The sequence below is a fragment of the Mytilus trossulus genome, chromosome 9 (genome assembly GCF_036588685.1).
Source record: "Mytilus trossulus isolate FHL-02 chromosome 9, PNRI_Mtr1.1.1.hap1, whole genome shotgun sequence".
NCBI classification, from domain to species: Eukaryota; Metazoa; Mollusca; class Bivalvia; order Mytilida; family Mytilidae; genus Mytilus; species Mytilus trossulus.
Genome location: NC_086381.1, coordinates 1998907 through 2022489, shown reverse-complemented (window position 1 = coordinate 2022489; position 23583 = coordinate 1998907). Strand labels below are relative to the sequence as shown.

At 30.9% G+C, this 23583-nt stretch overlaps 1 protein-coding gene and 1 long non-coding RNA gene across 2 annotated transcripts; both read right to left on the bottom strand.

Annotated features, from left to right (window-relative positions):
• Positions 1 to 6397: 6397 nt before the first annotated feature.
• On the bottom strand, positions 6398 to 11584 carry LOC134683478 (uncharacterized). Its single transcript, XR_010101033.1, has 2 exons — positions 11494 to 11584; positions 6398 to 6901 (listed from the first exon to the last, which is right to left on the bottom strand). It is a non-coding gene; the product is annotated as an uncharacterized LOC134683478 (long non-coding RNA).
• Positions 11585 to 13513: 1929 nt separating this feature from the next.
• Positions 13514 to 23021, bottom strand: LOC134684283 (retinoic acid receptor gamma-like). Its single transcript, XM_063543569.1, has 7 exons — positions 22970 to 23021; positions 20739 to 21005; positions 18679 to 18835; positions 17357 to 17532; positions 15746 to 15926; positions 15176 to 15391; positions 13514 to 13843 (listed from the first exon to the last, which is right to left on the bottom strand). The coding sequence occupies exons 2-7, from the start codon at positions 20991 to 20993 to the stop codon at positions 13680 to 13682; spliced, it is 1149 nt and encodes a 382-aa protein (XP_063399639.1). The 5' UTR covers positions 20994 to 21005; positions 22970 to 23021; the 3' UTR covers positions 13514 to 13679.
• Between the last annotated feature and the right edge of the window lie 562 nt (positions 23022 to 23583).

Below are 23583 nucleotides of genomic sequence, written 5' to 3'. Positions count from 1 at the left end.
GCAATACTATGAATATATATTTCCTCTGTATGACCTGTTCGTATAAATTCAACATGTCCTTTATCATGGTTTTCTACATCACCTTTCAATAAAATACCAACTCTAGTTCTTGGAGCAAGCCATATATCATCATCTGCAATATTAGCAACTCTAAAGGTTAATCGTCCATCACAAACAGTAAAAACGTATGTACAACAATAAAAGTAGCAGGCAAGTGTCCACTGATGTGTAAAGGTTCAACCACAGCATCATACAATCTTGGTAAATTCGGCCCAGTTCCATTTAAAATAATCACAGAATTTGCAGGAATACGAACTAGTGAATTAGAACAAAGTTGAATAAATCCAATAGTATTACAATGTTCGTTTTTGTCACAAGCTTTAAAAAGTTCTCTAAGTTTAAAATTTTTGGCTATTTCGGTAACTTGTTCTGAATACTGGTTCCCATAATCTTCTTCCAACAGTTTTTTTTACATAAGCTTATAACGTTCGGTCATTCCCAAAAGTCCAGGGACATTTTCTTTTCTCATACGGGTATAACTGTCAATAGGATCCTTCACAATCAAAACACCTCTGTTTGGCAAACGTTGGCCCATAATCTACTTCAACATATCCTATATACGGTATTCCAATTCAATTTGCACCTTTCAGTTTAAACGTAATATCAGTTTGAAGATCAGTACATCTCCTCAGAAAACGGTTATAAAATGACTCTGTAACTGTTGTAACAGTAGACCCAGTATCTACTAGACAGTTAACTTTAAATTCCGCAACGTAAGCACTAACGATTGGACATTTACCCACTAAACGATCAGCTTGAATTGAGTCCATATGGTTATCATCTACAATGGGACTCTTCACAGTAGACTCTACCCGTTTCCCGACTTCTTGCAATTCACAACTAGACAATCTGCAATCTTGTGACCTGGCTTATTACATCCAAAGCATAACAAAGTACGTCGTTGTGGCTAAAACCTATTGTATCTACTGTTATAATTAGTCAACTGTTGCTTTGTATTAACGATAGTTGTTAATGTTTCAATCTGTTCACTTTGTTTCTGTAAAATATCCAGTAATTGGTTGAATTTATTGAATTGTTCACTACTACTGTCAGTTTTATCCTTACTAGCGCAAACATCAGTTGTAGGTTCTTCCGGTACAGTATCGGTTGTTTCACTTTTCATCTTTGTGTTGTATCTTTTATCTTTATATTCTTCCTCCTTAGACCACATAATAGCCTCTTCACGTAAATCCAAAAATGGTATATGAGATTGTGCACGAACTAATTGTTTCAGATGTTTTCTTAAGAAACTATCCTGTGCATTTTGTGAAAATAAGTCGCACAATGTTTTCTCTTTATTAGGCATCCAAGTAGAATCTTTATTGGTAATTTTACTCAATAAATCCATTAACACATACGTATATTCCCTGAGTTATTCATTTGGCTTTTGCACACGATCCAAAAAAATCTTCTGTAGTTTAGTAATGTTATCCTTTACCGGTCTGGTAGAAACTCCGTCATAGTTCGGTCATCTCCGTGGATACCCCTCTCAGCCGTCAGATGGAATGCCAGCAGTCATTGCCTTCTGGTTTGTCGACGACGCCATTTGTGACTAGGTGGAATAAGGCTCAGATAAATTGAATGCAGAACGTTTATATATTTTAATAAATATAACATAGAATAGAAGGCAACGACAGATCTAAAATATACAGATAATGACAAATAAATAAAACTTCACATATAAATGCATATAAATATATAATTTTGTAGCAAATAATGTATATTATGTTTAATAACACAATTGAAATAAAAATTATAATGCAAACTACAGTTAAATGACCACTCTGAATGTAAACAATTTGTTAATCAATGCAAATGAAAACTGTTCACTGAAGTAAGTTGACCATACTACTATATAAAATACTATATAACATTGAAAGTTAGTTACAGGTAAATAAGAAATTATAAAGTTTGAAATGCAATTAACCACGATGGGTATGGTTGTCCTGCGAGAGAACGTACTGTGCTGGTGATTCGGTCCTGACGGGTGCTGGTGATCAATGACAAAATGTAAACAAAGACGAAAATGATGTTTTTTAACCTTTTCACTCATAAAAAATGGAAGAAAACCGTTGAGATTTTTCAATTTCGTTTCTTATGGGTTCATATATAAACCATTAAAAAATTGACCCTCTAAACTGTTTCAGTAAGCGTAACACAAAAATGGTTATTTTCAGAAAATCTCGAACTGAAAAAATGAAACAAAAATGCTCATAGCTTTCTATACCGCAATCCACACGACAAAACAATTTGGTGAAAAAACATTGCAATTTATTAAAATTTACCATTTTCTCAATTTATTCATGTCCTGATACTGTGCTGGTGGGTCCTGTCATTGTGCTGGTGGGTCCTGATACGGTGCTGGTGATTTTGGATAAGAAGTTGGTCATTTTTGAAACAAATGTTACAAAATCAATAAAATTAGCCAGATAATTGTTGCCAACAGGATCTATGACTCCTATTTTAGCTCTTGTGCATCCATTTGGCTGTTTAATATGTGTTTTTAAATGATCTGAACTTGTATTACATAATAACATAAAAGGGCAACATATTTCGCCCAATATCAGATAACAATATATAGTATCTAAAATAAGTTAAAATTCCACAATACTATATAATTCATTTTATGTGTCGATTTGTTCGTAAAAAGTCGAAAAGAAGAGACTTTTTTTAATGACATGATTATATGTCGCTTTCTAGATCTATACTTAGCATTTATTTCAGATGACATGGACTCCTCACCCTGATGACCCTGCTGCCTTTCATAACTTTATCCGTATACATATATTAATAGATAAACATGTTCTCTAGGTTATCTCGTCTTCATTCTCTGACATATTCTAGCCTGCCCTTTCATAAAATAGTGATTTTTTTTAGTGTTCTATCGAACTTTCAAAAAAAATTAAAAAAAAATATACCTCATAACCGTTTAGACAAAAATAAATTGTTGGACACATCTTACAGCAAATGATTCTTAATAGCTACAAGATACATTTTTATCTTTTACAATACAAGTTTTAAATCTTACGAGAAACTATTCCAAGCTTTCACTGTAACCTCGCTCTAACTTATCTCCATCCCTCCCCTCCCCCCCCAAAAAAAACACCAAACAAACAAAATTGCAATACTATTGTCATTCTTATAGTCAGCACTCAATTGTTCACAAACAAATGTGTTTTAAGCTGCTACAAATATGATTCAAACGCTCATAAAGTCCTTTGTTCTATATTTTTGCTCTCCATTTTTATGCAAAACCTTTTACATTTTTATTTTATGGGTTATTGTTGAAGGTCGTACGATGGCGTATGGTTGTTAACACATACTTCCTTTGGTTTCTTATGGAAATTTGTCCATTGACAACAAACATACCACATCATCTACTTTATATAAGTATTGTATAAATTACAACGTATTTTGGTGATCTTGCAAAATGATCGTAATCCCGAAAATCGTAAACATATTTTCTTATCTTAAAAGGGGACAAGAAGGGTTTCATTAACAGGCCAATAAATAAGATTACAGTTAGTTTTAAAAAAATATTTAAAAATAGGTGTATTTTTTCTCTCATAATAACAGTAAACAGATTCACAACAAGCTAATAAGTCAATAACAGTACAGTATCAATGATCTTGAATATATGCCACTTTTAACTAAAATATAAAAGCACAGAACCAGGACATAGGAGCACAGAACCAGGACCGTTTTTCTTATCACCAGCACAGCGTCAGGACAATTCCGTTTAACGAACTTGCACGACTTTTGCAATATAATACTGTTGTAATATACTTTGCATGGTACTTAGGACACACTAGAGAAAAATTAAGCAACAAAACAGTCGTTTTATTGCCGTTCTGATACAATGTCAATAAACCTACCAGCACAGAATCAGGACCCACCAGCACCCGTCAGGACCAAATCACCAGCACAGTACGTTCTCTCACAGGACAACCAAACCCACCGTGATTAACAAAGTAAATGAAACTAAATAAAATATGCAAGACAAAACCATTTAACCATAAACTAGTCTCGGTTATTGTATAGAAAGGTATATTCTGTAAAAATTAGAGCGAAGGGTATCTCTGAGTGAAAGAAGATCCAGACATAAAATTATTAAATTTAACGAAATGTTTCATGATCAAGCTCCTAATTATCTTTGTAGTCTTGTACCTCAACAACTATATCAAGTTTAATACTAGAAGTGCATTTAATGTCCAAAATATGAACTGTAGATATACCTTTTATCTAAACCTTTTCCCACCATCTGTTATTCGTGGATGGAACAGGCTTCCACAAGACGTTAGGAGTAGTCCATCAACATTTACACTTAAAAATTACATAAATCAAGAAACTAAGAAAGTCCCTACATATCATAAAACTGGTTGTAGAAAAGGCCAAATACTTTTAGCAAGACTCCGGTTGAACTGCAGTGGCTTAAATTCACACCTTTTCCAGAAAAATATTTTTTTTTCCAGCCTCTGTATTTGTTGGCAAGTTGAGAGCAGCAAACATTATTTGCTAGAATGTCATAATTATAGACTCATCAGGGCACAAACCATTTCTACACTACCACTATATAATGTACAAACATTAGTATCAGGTAGTGAACTCATCAGTGATGAGGAAAACAAAAATATTTTTAAAGTTGTACAAAGATTTGTTTTAGAAAAAAGGAAATTTGGTCCATAACAAATATCTTTATGTCGATGTCGATTTAGATGTTGAAATTTTGATTTATTGTTACATTTTTTTCGGAATATTTACATATTTCTCAGATACATGAACCATAATTATAATAAAAAGAGATGATCACATTTTTGGATCAAACTGACTTCTGAGTAACGGGCAAACTACAGAATAAACATGTTAAATGTGAATTGACAATTAGATTATACATTTCTTAGTTTCTTATATACTATGTTCCTAATTTTGTCATTTTTTTAAAGGGGGACGGATTTATATAAGTTTTTCTTGTTTCCGAATCCCTGTATTTACATTGTATATTTATATGTCATGCACTTTTTGAATAAATATTGTTTAAACTAAAATAATGTTAAGTTTCGTAAAATCAATTTTGTCAGTATTTTTTTTTATCAACGCCCCTTTATCTAAAAATTCTGCATCAAATCAAGATCTACTTCTGAGGATGTTAGACAACAATTTGAAGTTAATGTTGTTGTGCAAAGTTACACAATTCTACCTAACCTCCTATATTTGGGTAAAATATAATTAACTTTGATGAATCTCAATGGTATGTTGCAAATTTTATGTCACGTAAACAAAAGGGTTCAATATGCAGTAAGCGGTCAGTTTTATTGACAAATCAAGACGTTCAATTGAACAGCTGGTAACATTGAATATAATTAAACATTACTTGATTTTTTTTAACAAAACAATGTTTAGATTTAGCAGTGTTTGCATCCTGACTTTTTGTCAAAAAAGAGCTATTTTTAATTTACTGTATCAGTTTCTGGTGTTATGTATCGGATAAAGGTAGATCAATGTCATTTGACAATTCATGCAGTAATTTTCTGTAGCACAGCGACACCTCGTGAAAGTAAATCTTCTTGAATCGATTGAACAAAAGTTTTGTTAACCTTGGTAGGAATATTTGACATTAGGAAGATAACAAAAGGTACCTACTCATCAATCTCAACCTTCATTTCAATCAATCACCAATGAAGAGAATGACGAATGTACAGGAGATGCAGCAACACCAAGTTCTAAAAAAGCTAAAAAAAATCTGGTAAAAAGAAATCAACTTGTCAAAATGATTCGAAAGACGAAAAACAAAGTTCAATGCAACAATTTCTAGTTGAGAAACAAACCAGTGCAACCACTCCTGGAAATAAAGTCTCAAAAAGGTCTGCAACAACTCCTACAACGGACCTTTTCGATAGAGAGAATCAAACAACCAAACCAAAAACACAAAGTTAAAAAGGAGAAATAAACATGTATAAACAATTATGTAGCTAACTCCTTTTTTTTCTGTTGGTTTATCATCTCTATATACTTTTTTGCTTACAATGATTTGTTTGTATATATTTTTATTATTATTCATACATATATGTATGACAAGCATATTCCTAAAGGTAAACAACCACCTTGAAGACAATGCTTTTTATGTAAATTTTAAAAAAAAAACAGTAGAATACCAAAATATGTAGCGATGATAGTGATGGAATATTAGATTTCATACTTTCAAGAAGTAATAGAAAGAAGAGTAAAATAGAAAAAAAATGTAATGTTGTATGTTATAACATAATGTCAAAGAGTCATAGAAATAAAAAATGTATTGGTTTGTGTTATCAACTGGATCATGCAAAGAATACAAACATAATTAAAGAATGTTCTTTAATAAACAGACCTATACACAATAAATATCTAATAATATTCCATAAATTTGCAATATCGATTCCTTTATGTATGTATTATCATACTAGAAAGAACAGTTTTCAAACAAAATATAACTTCCAACAGTTTTACTGGAGTAAGAATCTCAAAATTCCAATCTTATGCAGCTGGGAAAATAAATCCATAAATCAACCAGTAATCCAGCAACATTTAACTGCAGATCATAATTACATCTGGAAAAAAACACACTGTACATGTAAATTCGTTCGTATTAACTTTTGGCTTCAATATATTGCATCACTATACAAATACACACACAGATATAGATACTGGGAAGGAATTCCTAGTCAAAATCCAGCAATAGTATTGCTCACACACGTATGTTTTCTTGTAAAAGTCTTCAGCATCACTAAATCCAAGAGTTTTAGTCTTCTTGTGAAACAAGAAAATTTATCCTATTACCAAATGGTGTCGAATATATCCGAAGTACCTACAAAAATAAAAACAAAATTGATACAATCAACTTCAACTAAAACAAAACATAGCAATATAAGTGCATTATTAGAACCAATAGAATTCAACAGAACAAAAACAATTAATAGAAATTACATGAGCAAACTATGGCTATTTATAGATGTGGGAAAATCCCTACACAAATTATTTAAAACATGTACACCTTTCCTGAACTGGTGTCCAATTTTTAGGATAGATAAAATATATATAAAAGATAATGTATTTATTATATGTATAGTTATTATAATCATGTTAAATATACTGTTGTTCTTAATGTATATATATATATTTTTATACTATGCATGTTACTGTTGTTGTATACATGTATGTTTGTCAAATGTATTCAGTTTTAAAATACTCGCTCTAAGCTACAAAAAATATAAGAATAATGGATAAAACTTTACATATCTGTTCCTTAAATTGTCAAGGACTAGGCCAAAAAGAAAAAAAGAAATAGGCTTTATACTTGGTTAAAATATCAAAAAACAGATATACTTTTTATCCAAGAAACTCATTTTGTTAAAGAAATAGAAAATCAAGTAAGTAATGAATATGACGCAGATATTTTTCACAGTTTTGGCACAACACAATCAAAAGGAGTAGCTATATTTATTAAAAAAACAATAAACCCAAAGATAATTGATACTTTTACTGATCAAGAAGGTCGCATAATTCTTGTAAATGTTGAAATAAACAACAACATATTTTCTTTAATAAATTTATATGCACCTAATGAGAAAAAAAAGCGAAACATCTTCTTTAAAAATGTAAATAAAATAATTGAAGAACATAGTCTCGGAATTTTAGTAGTAGGGGGAGATATGAATGAAACATTGAGTAGTACAGATAGAAAGAATAATAATAAAAAAAGAGAACAAAAAATTACAAATAGTTTGAAAACTTTAATAAAAACAAACAAACTAGAAGATATTTGGAGACAATTACATCCGAAACTATATCAATATACATGGAAACGTAAAAATAAAGACGATGAGGCAAGTAGAATAGATTATTTTCTAACGGGTAAGGAATTGAGAACTATGATAAAGTCTACAGATATAAGACCAGCCCTAATTTCTAGTACAGACCATCAGGCAATTTCATTGAAAATTAACATGTCCAATGATAATAAGGGTAAAGGGTTCTTTAAAATAAACAACAGCATACTAACTGACAAATCTTTTAAAGATAAAATAGAAAAAGTTATAGACTATTTTATACTTAAAAGCAATTACACTGAAAATTTATCACAACTATGGGACCTGTTTAAAATTGAAGTAAAAAGAATCAACGATACAGTTTTGCAAAAATAAATCTAGGCAAAGGAAAAATGAAATTCAAAATTTGGAAAAAAAACTTCAAACATTACAGAAAAGAAAGGATAATAATAAACCAAGTGAAGTAGAAAAGAACGAAATCAATTTATTAGAAAGTGAGATAGAATCTCTTTATAGTTATAAAGCAAAAGGTGCACAAATACGTTCAAGAATGAAATGGATAGAAGAAGGGGAAAAGAATTCTAAATTTTTTCTAGGATTAGAGAAAAGTAGACAAACAAGAAAAAATATAATAAATTTAAAAAACGATAAAGGGGAGATAATTACAAAACAATCAGAAATACTAAATTTAGAAAAGAAATATTATGAAAAGCTTTACACAAGCACTAAACCAGATAAAAATTTTATAAACACATATATTAAGGATACAAATATTAAACAATCATTAAGTAAAGAAGAAAGCAATTCTCTAAATGGACTTCTATCAACAGAAGAATGTACAAAATCAATTTTTCAAATGAAATTAAATAAATCCCCAGGCCTAGATGGACTCTCAGTAGAGTTTTATAGAGAATTTTGGGACAAATTAAAGAATTATGCAATTCAAAGCTTTAATTATTGCTATAAAAAAGGAATGTTATCTGAATCACAAAAAATAGGCCTAATTTCTCTAATATTTAAAAAAGGAGACCCCACTGAATTAGGTAATTACAGACCAATTACACTATTAAATGTTGATGTTAAAATTATTGCATATACATTAGCCCAAAGATTAAAACCTGTGATGTCAAAAATTATCCACAGTGACCAAAATGGATACATTAAAAACCGTTATATAGGTTTTAATATACGTCAGATACAAGACATTATAGATCATGCAGAAAAGTTAAAAATAGATGGAGCTATACTTTTTCTAGATTTTTCCAAAGCCTTTGATTCCCTAGAGTGGGAATTCATGTATCAATCACTAACAAAATTTGGTATAGAAAATTCTATGTTAAGATGGGTCAAAACCTTGTATGCAGATATCAAGGCATGTATTTCTAATAATGGATGGATTTCAAGCCCACTGAATATTTTTAGAGGAATTCGACAAGGATGTCCTTTAAGCGCCATTTTATTCGTCTTTGCAGTCGAAATATTAGCCTGTAGAATAAGAAACGACAATAATCTTAAGGGAATAAATATAAAGTTAGATGGAAAAACGCACAGCCTTATAATAAGCCAGTTAGCTGATGATACTACATTGTTTCTCTGCTCTAAAGATGAAATCTCTCAGTCATTTAATATAATTGAAGTATTTGGTTCTCTATCAGGACTTATTTTAAATCGAAGTAAAACAGAAGGATTAGGTTTCGGAAAATTAAAACATATTCAAGACAATTTTGAGAATATTAACTGGAGCAAAGAGACTGTTAAAAGCCTTGGCATTCACTTTGGATATAATAAATCTCAATGTATGAATTTAAACATAGTAAAACAACTTCAAAAATCTGAAAAAATTCTTAACTCATGGAAAAAAAGAAAGCTAACAATGATCGGAAAAGTAACTGTCGTGAAATCTCTAGTTATACCAAATATAACATATCTAGCTTCTGTTACTGATATCGACAAAGATTCACTATTTAAGTTTAAAAAAATGATTTATGAATTCATTTGGGACCATAAAAAAGAAAAAATTAAAAGAAAAACAATTAACATGAAAAAAACTGAGGGAGGACTTGGAATGATAGATATTGACAAGTTTATTGATGCAATAAAAATTAAATGGGTAAAAAGATTAATAGAAGGTGAACAGTCAAATTGGAAAATTATTCCCACATTATACTTTAATCAATATGGATCAAATTTTTTAATATTTCACATGAATCTGGATAATTTAAAATCAATAAATATCAAAAACAACAAAATCCCTAAATTTTACTTTGAAATACTTAAAACCTGGGTAAAATATAGAGGTGGTCAAACTAATAAACCAGAAAACTTTAGAACCATTAGACAACAAATTATATGGGGTAACAAATACATAAAGTTAAATGGGCACAGTTTAGTTTTTAATCATTGGATAAAAGACAACATAATCTATGTAAATGACATAATTGATGACAGAGGAAGAATATCAAAAGAAAAAATACTCAATAAGTTAAAATGTAAAAGAAATTGGATTGCAGAAATAATACAAATAAGAAAGAGCATACCAAATCATTGGAAAGATATATTACAAAAACAAAACTCATTAAAAACTATTGTTAATTGTAAAAAACAACTATGTTTAAAACAAGGCGCAATTATATCTGATTTACAAAAAATTAATAATAAAGATATTTATGTCATCTTATCTAATGTAAATAAAGATATTCCTATAGGGTTTACAAAATGGCGGAAAGAACTAAATATAGATAAAATTCAACCAAAAATTAAATACACATTAAATTTTATTTTTAATTATTTAGAAGACAATAAATTAAAAATGGTTCGATGGAAATTATTACATTATATACTACCTGTAGGTACACATCTTTTCACATGGAAAATTAAAAACACCAATCTGTGTTCAGTGTGTGGGATACCAGATACTTATCAACACAATTTCATGGAATGTACTTATTTTAAAGTTTTTTGGAATAAAATTTGTATTTTATTAAATAAGCTTCATATTGGTGAGCATATAGTTACTTTAAAACACTTAGTAGTAGGATATAAAATAGAAGAGGACTCATTAAATGATATTAATTATCTCTTGACAGTCATCCTATTCACTCTACACAAATGCAATTGTATTTCAAATAATAAAATAAATCAAGTTGATGTTTATGAAATATTTAAACAAGAATGTAAATACAGATATCATCTGATGGAGTATAGAAATAAAACAATAAGTAAGATGCTTAAAAATATTCAAAATTATATGTAATTGAAATGTATACAATTGTGTGGTGTGATAATCAATAGCTATGCTAGATTTTATATTGTACATGTATGTTGTAGTTGTAGTTGTTGGTTTTTCATTTTTTTTTTTGTAAAAACAAACCAAACAAGACACTTTTTTTTTTTTAATGTAATATATAAAATTAAAATGATTATAATTCAACACTGATTTGTTAAATTTACACCGAATATCATCAAGTAATAAATTGTGTGTATGTTCACTTTGTTGGTATCAAATCACATGTTAAAATCCTTATTCTTTCTATTATATTTCCAGAAACATCTAATCTTTTTCACTTTAGATACATTTATTTTGTTTCTATGACAAAATTGTTAAGTTAAACGAATAGTAAATAACACTTACCAAACAAGTTTTTTCTAATCCAAAAATTTATTTTCACAACAAACATGTGCTTCCTTTTGCACTAGCTTTCGGACAATGATTTGTAAATAATCCAGCTCAAAAGGTCAAGTACAATTAACTGGGTCAAAGATGTAAACACGGGACGATGAACACAAATTCGGAAGGCAAAATGATGTTCCGTAAACACGTGATTTATACTATGAAATTTTATTGTTAATATGTATACACTGTATTTAAAATAATGTGTATGTGATATATATAATTAACACTTTAATACTTTAGTATACTTTACTGAACTTTTCCCTGGAAATTCAGTAACTAATTACAGGGATACTCGGGCTAACGCTGTAATCCGAGTAAATTGTTAAAGCAGCAGATATATAATAAAAGATATTTTACTTTAAAAAAAAAAAAAAAAAAAAAAAAAAAAAAAAAAAAAAAAAAAAAGGAAGATAAACGATTAATCATGGTATAGTCTATTCTCTTCTTAAAAAGACAATTGCCCATCCAAAGAGAGGTAAACAGCCCAATGCCACCAAACACAGTCAGAAAAAAACTGCATCCGGAAGCGTGCGTCAGATAGCCCTTTAAAATGTTTACTAGTTCAGCGAAAATAAACGTTGGAATACTAACCAAAATATATTAAAAAAAAAAACATACCAGACTAATAAAGGCTACAGGTTCCTGACCAATACACTAATCATAGATATCAGGAGGGAACATTTTTATTTTCGCAAGACGTGCGTTTCTTCTAAAAAAAAATTCAATGACGCTGGAATCAAAAAGAGTTCAAATTGTAGAACAAACAAACACACAGCAATATGCACAGTAAAACTCCACTTTCCAAAGTACAATATCCGATGTCAGATTAGATAACAGACGAAACTAAGGAATATGACTATGATAAATAGTTAACAAAGAACTACTAGCAGTAACTGACATGCTAGCTACAGACCTCAAGGAAACTGATTGAATATGTATGTGTTCGTCATATACAAATTGAGCGTTTAGTATCATACCATCATGACATATAGGAGAAGAACGTAATCCGTATCATGCCAACAACTAGATTTAGAATACATTTGTTGATTTCAAACGTAGAGCCCATAAGAATGTATTAAAACTAATTAAAAGCAATAACATCTTTAATTAGCTGATAACAGTATCGTAAATAATAGTATATCCCTTTTGAATACGTCTGTTCAAAAATTTATATAGTTTTTGGGTCGAATGACATCTGTGTCCTTTGTATACAAGTAGAATATTGCCCTAAAAAGTAAAATCACAAAATTTAAAAAAAATGGACAACAACTGTCTTATTCCTGTCTTGGTTCAGGCATTTCCTAATGACTGGATGTGAAAAACTGAAATTATAAGATATCTACCCGTTGATTTATATTTATGTTGTACGAGTAATGGCCTAAGGCAACGAACTCAAAAGTTGTGTTAGGTGTTTGAATATTTTCTTAGTGAGATCATGAGGAAATATGGTATATAGATGGTTAAAAATCAATAATTGAAACTGATTCAAAATCACCAATATGTGCATGAAATTTATCAGGTACTTTCGAATTTTTTTTTCTTCATTTACGTTCATCAGTACCCTGAATAAAATCAATCATTAAAGCTGAAAGACGCCCCCGGGTGCGGGAATATCTCGCTACATTGAAGACCTGTTGGTGACCTTCTGCTGTTGTTTTTTCTATGGTCGGGTTGTTGTCTCTTTGACACATTCCCTCTTTTCATTCTCAATTGTATTTAAAGCTAGGGATGTATAAAAACTAATAACCGTTATGAGCTAAATAACGAAAAGTGACCGTATCAGAGAAGCTAAATTTTGCTTTGTGTCAACTTTGCATTTAGGCGGTGGAACATGATTTTTCCATGATTCCTGATTCCTTTGATTGTAAACGGGAAATTAAAATACAGGTGTAATAAATTATATCAAAACCTGTCCATCTAATGAGAATAGGAAACAACTCATACATAAAGTACAAACACGCTTCGGAATTCGCAATGTTTTTTATTGTTTTGTTGGTTTACATACTATTGCATATCTAATATTTTTAGGTTAACGTAAAAAATATATACATGAATAAATATAAATACAACAAGGATCAGTATGGAGACATTAGACTAAAATATATTAATCAGCAATAAAATGTCTATGCATCTAGGTACCAATGTCAGTAATCCGGTGATAGTGTGCGTAGTGTAGTGATACGGTCCAATAGTTGCCACAGTCTTTGGTTGGGATTGTTATAATATCTTGTGGTCAACATCCTAAGACAGTTCACACAAAACCACTGCATTTTTTCTACTTCTTCTGGATCACACAAATCTACTCTGTCTATTGGAAAAAGAAAGCCAATAAAACAACATACGCAAGAAAACGTGTAGATAACAGCAATAATCAAAGTATTCATCACTTACATCCCGGGCATAAAAACAATGCCGTATTTTGCGAAACCTTTTCAACTTTTGATCTTCAGTGCTGTACAATTTTGTACTTTTTTCACTTTCGATCTTTTATATCTGGGCGTCACTGGTGAGTCTTGTGTGGACAAGGCGCGTTTTTGGCGTATTGAATTTTAAACCTGATGCTTTTTGTTATCTATTAATCATGTTTTTCTGTGTCTAATATGTTCTCCTATTTATTTGTATTGTAGTCCTGTAATATTATGTTGTCATTTCAATGTTATATTAACTTTGCCATTAAAGTGCGAGGTTTGACATGCCTTAAAACCAGGTTCAACCCACCACTTTTATTCCCCTTTAAAAGTGTTCTGTACCAAGTCAGGAAGATGGTCATTGTTATAATATTGTTCGTTACTCTTTGTGTTGCATTTTAACGTTGAGTCGTTTGTGTTTTCTCTTATTTTTGAGATATTGAGATAAGACGTGGCACGGTACTTGTCTATCCCAAATTCATGTATTTGGTTTTCATGTTACATTTGTTATTCTCGTGGTGTTTTGTCTGATGATTGGTCTGTTTCTGTGTGTGTTGCGTTTCGGTGTTGTGTCGTTGTTCTCCTCTTATATTTAATGCGTTTCGCTCGGTTTTGGTTTGTTTCCCCGATTTTGTTTTTTGTCCATGGATTTATGAGTTTTGAACAGCGGTATACTACTGTTGCCTTTATTTACAGTATTCAGATTCAATTCTGTAATGTTGTTTAAAAATGACCACTTATTGTTTTTTAATTGACAATATTTATAAGAATACATATTTTTAATTTTTTATCATTACGAAATCTGTAGCTAACTTGATTGGTTTGATTTAAATGCAAGACAATAATACTTTTAAAATTAAGAAGATATAATTGTATTGGACATGTTGATTGTTGTGATAATTTGAACAATTTTCTCAACTTTAGTATGAATAAGTCAGGTGTTTCATCATTTGTTTAGACTGGACTACATTCGGATTAACATTCAACATAACTGGTTTGTTCACTATTCCGGAATTTCTGGGATCAACCCCATTTTGTTTGGGTTTTTTTTCTTGCTTAATGATAATATTTAGTTGAACTCGTTTTTGCCAAGTCGCTGTCAGTGTTTTTCCGACTTATGATTTCCAATGTTCATCTGGAATCTTTATTCCTTCTTTTATAGTGTGATACACAGTTACGTATTCGGGGATTTCGTTAATTTTGTTTAATTAGCAATTTAATCATCACAGTACCTGTTGATAATACTGCTATGGCACGTAGTATCGTTGATTCTTCTTTTGAAATTGAAAGTTCTTGAGATTTTGAAATAAACTTATAAACATCTTGAAGTTTTGACTTTGAATATAAATGTTGAACAGGCCATTTAGAGATGTTATGTATTCCGTTGTGCTGTTGATTAAACATTGGATTGTCTATTTCTCCTAAAAGGAAAAAGTCTGAATGGCTACCTGTAGAAATGAAAATAAGGGAACTCCATATTATATCAAACATACTGACGTATAACAACATAGCCGGTAAGTACATTTCCTAAAACATTAACAGGTATGATGCCACAAGTCAACGTTATTAAACATATTCAAGATATGCAAACAGATTTCAAATTTTGGGATGCAGCTAAATGAATTATTATGCAGTTATCTTCAAAATATGGGATGCAGCTAAATGAATTATTATGCAGTTATCTTCAAAATATTGTTGGGTTTATTTACGTTTGAAATTATTTTGTGAAAAAGTTAATAGACGAATGTTACATGATTGAACTTTTAAAGAGTTCTGATTGGTTATTAAAGGATATGACATACCTTTCAAGAGCTCTGATTGGTCATGTTTGTGAAGCTGAGTAAATCCTGCAATACACCTCATGAACTCTACCATCAAAGTAACGGACGATTCAAACGTATCAACAATACTGTAACCAACCCTGTCTTTGTATAAAGCAGGACTTGAAACTTCGTTGTTATGATTCACATCTAATCTCACATTCTGAAAGAAATGTTTAACGTTAATCCGCAATAGCACAATAATTCAACACACGTGTTTACATGTGTATTATCATTGCATCGATATAAGGTTGTGTAAAATGTGCTCTGATGTGTATGTCCTCTATATGAGTAGCTGGGTTCTATTTAAAAAAAATTAAACATATCAGCATGCACGTACCTTGTCGATTCACTGGTCTCCTTGTAAGTTCCCTCGGTTTTTGTTTCTTGCAAATAGATTTATTTGATGTAATCATAATCTTTCAATCAGTTTAATTGAGGTCTGGAGCTGGCATGTCAGTTAACCGCTTATAGTCTGTTGTTATTTATGTATTATTGTCATTTTGTTTATTTTCTTTGGTTACATCTTCTGACATCAGACTCGGACTTCTCTTAAACTGAATTTTAAATGTGCGTATAGTTATGCGTTTACTCTTCTACATTGGCTAGAGGTATAGAGGGGGTTGAGATATCATAAACATGTTTAACCCCGCCGTAGTTTAGCGCTTGTCCCAAGTCAGGAGCATCTGGCCTTTGTTAGTCTTGTATTATTTTAATTTAAGTTTCTTGTGTACAATTTGGAAATTAGTATGGCGTTCATTATCACGGAACTAGTATATATTTGTTTAGGGACCAGCTGAGATCGCCTTCGGGTGCGGGAATTTCTTGCTTCATTAAAGACCTGTTGGTGACCTTCTGTTGTTGTTTTATGGTTGGATTGTTGTCTCTTTGACACATTCCACATTTCCTATTATGAGCATCAGTAAAATACTGTTGCTACTGATCTACCCTAACATCTACCTGGGCTGGCAACTACCTCACAAACAAGGTACTAGTATTAAGCTGATAAACACGGGCTAAAATGATTTCCTAATATGGAAAGGTTAAATATGTTAGAACTTCTAATGCAACCTTTGATAAGAAGGGAAGCCATTTTTTCTCAATTAAGCCATCTAAGAATTAGTTCATATTTAAACAAATAAATCTAAACAGAAATAAAGTTGCTTAAGGATTTTCTTACCCCAGGAGTAGATTACCTTAGCCGTATTTGGCACAACTTTTTGGAATTTTGGGTCCTCAATGCTCTTCAACTTTGTATTTGTTTGGCTTTTTAACTATTTTGATATGAGCGTCACTGATGAGTCTTATGTAGACGAAACGCGCGTCTGGCGTATAAAATTATAATCCTGGTACTTTTGATAACTAATTAAACATCACATAATGTTTAACATATTTCATATTTAAAAAGATGAGCATGTGCCTTTTTTATATCAGTTAAATATCTCGTGGACCCTACCTGTAAATTAAAAAATGTTTAGTTTTTTAAAAATTGAAAGGTTTTTTTTCTCTTTATACAAACAAACGGACATGAAGTCGTACTATAATGCTACAACGTATATAAGCATGTCTAAGATATAGGTAGTATATAATTACACATGTGAGTGAATGCTTTTCCTGCACAGCTATGAGACTGTTGATAAAGTTCAGTGCTTCATTATTGTCAATAGGAATTGTTTCCCTCAGATCTGGTTCAGTTTTAATATCATGATGTTTTACTTCATTGATATACTGAGTGCGTCTGGCATGAGTATATCTCCCTTGTTTTATAGCTATAAATAGAATCAAACTTAAATACGAATCTTGCGAACATTGTTATTGTATAATGTTTACAACTATCTTGTAATAATACTTTACATTTTCACACGCGTTGATGAGACTGTTATTAAAGTGAGAGGGTTAGCGCTATAGAACCAGGTTTAATCCACCATTTTCTACATTTGAAAATGCCTGTACCAAGTCAGGAATATGACAGTTCTTGTCCATTCGTTTTTGGTGCGTTTTGTTTTTTGATTTTGCCATGTGATTATGGACTTTCCAAATTGATTTTCCTCTGAGTTCAGTATTTTTGTGATTTTACTTCTTTCTAATATGATTTCTGTATTGTTTTGGGTAAGAATATTCTACTGTTTATAGACTGTTTCAATAACCAAAATAGATAAATACCCTCGTCCTGCTCATTTGTTTGATACTAAAATGTTTATAATGTTTTCAAATGTCAATCGACATAATTCTTATACATATGTTTATTGCTGTGTCTTTATTTTATCTACATTTGCAAGAGGTATTTGAAGAAGGTTGATATTTCACTAAACATTTTAAACCCTGCATAATTTCTGCGCCTGTCCTAAGTAAGGAGCCTTTGGCCTTTGTAAGTCTTGCATGATTTTAAATTTTAGTTCATTTATATGTTTAGGAGTTTAGTATGACGTCCATTTTCACTGAACTAGTACATATTTTTGTTTAAAAAGGCCTCTAGTTGCAGGTTTTCTCGTTGAAGAACCATTGGTGGCCTTCGTTTGTTGGTTTACTCCTTGGTCGGGTTGTAGCCTCTTTGACACATTCCCTATATCCATTCTCTATTTCATCATTATTCATTTAGACAAATTGTAATGTTATTTCAATATTTTCTGTGTGTTGATCCTCTGTCTGATATTCATTCATACTTCGTTGTTTCCGGTATGATCTGATCTTTTTTAATGCTTTCTCTGTATCCGTTTTTTATTTTCCCTGTTCCTATTTTCTCATAGATATTCTTATTTTATGTATGCCTTTCCAGTAACTTTCCCTCTACTTTGTTTATTAAAGGGAAGGGTTGCATGCTGATATTTCTTCTGTTTCGTATTATGCTTGTTTTTTTACTTGATTGCCCGTACTTCTAATATTATCAACGGTAAAATTGTTATACAAAGACTTACCACGCTTGGACATACCAATCGCCAAACATTTTTGATACCGACAACATGCACACAGTCTTAGCTTCCCAGCAGTTAGAATACACTTTTTATCATTGACACATCGATATTCAAAGTCTTCGTCTTTCTGTTCTCGTACAATACTACGACGAAAAAATCCCTGGAATTGTAAATTTATTGGTGTCATAATTAAGACTGCAAAGCAAATTAATCAACACAAATGAACAAAATGAACAAAAACATCTCAATATATATAAAAGATGATGTGGTATGATTGCCAATCAGACAACTATCCACAAAAGACCAAAATGACACAAACATTTACAACTATAGGTCAACGTACGGCCTTCAACAATAAGCAAAGCCCATACCGCATAGTCAGCCATAAATGCCCCGATAAGACAATGTGAAACAATTCAAACGAGAAAACTAACGGCCTTATTTATGTAAAATAATGAAAGAAAAACAATTATGTAACACATAAACAAACGACAACTACTGAATTACAGGCTCCTGACTTGGGTCATGCACATACATAAATAATGTGGCGGGGTTAAACATGTTAGCGGGATCCCAACCTTTCCCCTAACCTGTGACAGTGGTATAACAGTACAACATAAGAAAGAACTATAAAAATCAGTTGAAAAAGGCTCAACTCATCAGATCGACAAAAATACAAGTGGACGTGGCCGGGTACTTATACATCCTGACACACACAAACAAAACACAATGAACAGATCTGAGAGTACTCACAGTTATCTGACAGTTAGTTCAAAGCCACTAACAACTAATAAAAAATCATGCATCTAAGACTAAACAATCAATCCTTACACATTTAACATCCAATGAATTAAGTGTAAAGACGTCAAAAACAGCCAGAGAAAAACATGACCTTGTGCAATGCCAAGTTACAGGTATCGACAGATTGTAGATTCATGAATATGTATATGTATATACCATACTAGTAATATTTAGTTAGCTTTCAATCTACTGATAACAAATTCAATATTTATACCAATAAAAACAACATTCAATGATCTTATTATAGTGTTGAACAAAGTAACCATTTAGAATAAGTGTATTTAAAGGAGCGACAAGTTTACATGCATGGATCATTTCTAAATTTCCGGGCACGGTTAATAATCATTCCGTAAAAATGAGGATGTGCTATCCCGTTTGATATAAGTTTTCTACGGGTACAACCAAACTTCAAAACCAAATCTTTATATCTATTGAAAAAATTAGTACAGGTTTTCAGTAATTTATGGTAACGATATCCCTGGTTTAATAATTTACCAGAAATACATAGGTTGCGTTCGATAAATAGGTCAACTTACAACAGACACGGGCATAGCGAACAAGTTGTGTAATATAAACACCGTAAGATGGTGCCAAAGGAACATCACCATCTAAAAATGGCAAATTACCAATAGGAACGACAAATTGTCTCTTTTGTCGTAAATTGTAGAGCGGAGTTTCCCGTTTACAACCGAAATATATAAATATCTAAATCCAGGAAAGGGCCGTTATTACCGAATATATTTGATTTATTTAAAGTTAGTTCCTTTGGGTAAATTTCAGCAGTATATTGAGAAAATTCTTTATTATTTAACGAAAAAATATCATCAAGATAACGGTAAATGATGTTGAATTTATCAATTAAATGCAATTTCGACGGGTCTTTACTGAGTTTAGTCATAAACTGTGATTCGTAACAGTACAAAAACAAGTCTGCTGTTAAAGGGGCACAAGTCAAAATTCTGTAATTAAGTGGTCGTCGTTTATTGCTGTGTAAAATATTTGTTCTCCGTTCATGACTTTATATATAATTAAGGCCGTTAGCTTTTTTCTGTTTATACGTTTGACATTTCCGGCTCTTTATGGCGTACTATACGGTATGATTTTTGCTTAATTTCTCAATCATTTTGTTTTTATATAATAAAACTATTCTACTCAAAATGAACAATGCACTTTACATTTAATGGTTAGGTATTAATATATCTGTTGTCCCATCGTATGATTATACAGCCATTAACGTAAACGATATATAATCACAATCGTACCTTACAAGCTTCACAAGTATTGGCGCCATAATGAAATCCTGATGCTTTGTCACCGCATATTCTGCATGGTGGGAGAAAGGAAGTCATCTGACCTCTTGTATTTACATTGTTTTTTCTAGAATTTACATCAAAACTTGTAGTCTCTGTTTTGATTGGTTGATAGGTCAAGTCTAGTGAGAAATCTGTTTCCATCGTCTGATTCTGTGGTAAAATTGGATGATGTGACAGCTCTTGTCCTAGGGGGAGGTAATTCATTGTGATGTGTTTCTACAATATAAAGAATTTGTCATGAAGTACGTAAAAAAAGCATGCTTTTATGATTTAAAATCGAAAGCATCAAATGCTTTAGGCGGAACAAGGACAATTATGTTGTTTGTCTATCGCTTCTTACCATGATCAAATACCTCTCGTGTATATCTCATTATACTTCAGAAGTCACAGGTTAGGTTGTTGTGAAATAAGTGGGATTCGTATGATCTCAGAATAAATTCTACTATTTCACGTGGATAAATCGTGCACCTTTTATTTGAAAACAATGAACAGAGCATGGCATACGTATCAGGCAAATATCTAGAATGTAGTGTGAAAAGATCATAATTCTAAATATCTATTTTATAATGATAACAATTTATAGATTGAAGATATATATTACTGTTATGTTTATTAAAATAAAAAGATATAAAGGTGGTTTTCTGTATAATTAGAAAAGAAATAACAAGATCGAGATAAGATGGTGTTCTGATTATTAGTTTTTTTTCTTCCGCCAAATTTTGTTTTCGCGTAAATTTTTGTTTTGCAATATGTCGCTTAGATATTTCTTATAAAGTATCATGCAGTTTATGCGCTTTTTATCCCTGAACAATTGGTTTTTAATTGTGATATATAGTGATGTGCATTAATCGAGAGAAACCACAAAAGTGTACATTTTAGAAAAAAAATCAAGGATTGTACATCACAAACGACGACAAAAATAACCATTGAACTCAAAAGGACCGATCTTTAAAGGCAACAAAATATTGTCAATGTAAAATTGCTTTCGCCCCATGTCGTATTTACCCAATACAACTGACAATCGAATTTAACTTTTAAAATTTACTTCGCAAATGAAAAAATTAGAATATATATAGATAATAGCAAACAATATTTTTCTCTTTGATTTCTTTAATTCTATAATATAAATATAAAATGACAAGTGTATGCATGACATACGATATGCTTATACAATGTATATATATAAATTAATTATAATACGGAAGTCGATGATCCGTTTCTATATTTGACACTTCGAGTTTAATTTTGGTTCATACCTTCTTTGTTTTTGGTTTGTTTTTAAATACGAGTTTGTACTTTGCCAATATAAGCGGCTTTGTTCCTTACAAGTTCAAATAATTTATTTTTATTTCTGTCAAGTCATATGATCCTTAAAATTTAAAATAAAAGTTAACCTTGAATTATGTTTTCTATACTTGAATGGCTATAAAGAAAGTGTACGTGGACTCGATAAATAATTAGTTTATACAATCAATACACTAAAATAAATATTGATTGTCAATAACATAATTATTTGTAAATGGACAGATAAAACGTACATAGAGCCATTTATACAATATATTCATTATTTGTTTAAGGTGCCCATGATTTATGTTTTGTTCATTGCATTTTTCTTCATGTTGAAATCACAAAATTTCTCTTTTTCACTGATCTATCAAATGTGTATACTCGTGTACACCAGCTCTAACAGGGCTAAGGGTATTTGTATTTGAATCATTTTCATTTTGATATATTTTTAACATCCGAAATTGTTTAAAACTACAAAAAATTGCTTGATTTTGAATATTGAATTAATTGATAAAATTGGCATAAAAGATTTGACAACAAATTTTACATGATTTTCTAAATATGTTTAAAATGATTCAATGCTGTTCATTGTTTTGATGTATCGAAATTTGTTTTAGTTTTTGTATAATCTTGGGTGATATCCTTACCCAACATCAACATAATGAAACTGTTCAGAAATACGCCAAAACTTGTCTTAACCTTCAAAAAACAATTATAAATCTGTCGAGGGGCAGGGTTTAGGATTGTAAAAATTAGAAAACGTTATCTATGTAGTGTAAAACATTTTCAGGGGATAATTTTTAATTTCTCTTCAAATGAACTTAACCGCATTTATAATCAGTCAGTGAATTTTAATTGCAATTTGTGTTGGGATAGAATTCAAAAGTACTTACATTTCCCGTTTCTAAGAACTGAATATGAACAAAAATAGTAGTACTTTTTAAGTTTAAATAGTTCAACCTGTTTGTTGTTTTGGGATAAAAAAAAAACTTGGCCTTAAGAAGCCTTTATTGGATATCGGTGACCGTTTTTTTCAGTCTATATTTAAATTGTTTTGATGATTATCTTCAAGTCGTCAAGGAAGAACAATTTAATCTGTTATTGACCGAACAATAAAAACCATAATAGATGTAAAAAAACAAACTAAAAGATTAACATACAACGTTATTTTGCTATTAAAAGAAAGTAATTCAAATTAAACAAGAATGTGTCCCTAGTACACGGATCCGCACTATCATTTTCTATGTTCAGTGGACCGTAAAAATGGGGTAAAAACTATAATTTGGTATTAAGATTAGAAAGATCATATCATAGGAATAAAATTGAGAATGGAAATGGGGAATGTGTCAAAGAGACAACAACCCGACCAAATAAAATAAAAACAGCAGAAGGTCACCAACAGGTCTTCAATGTAGCGAGAAATTTCCGCACCCGGAGGCGTCCTTCAGCTGGCCCCTAAACAAATATATACTAGTTCAGTGATAATGAACGCCATACTAATTTCCAA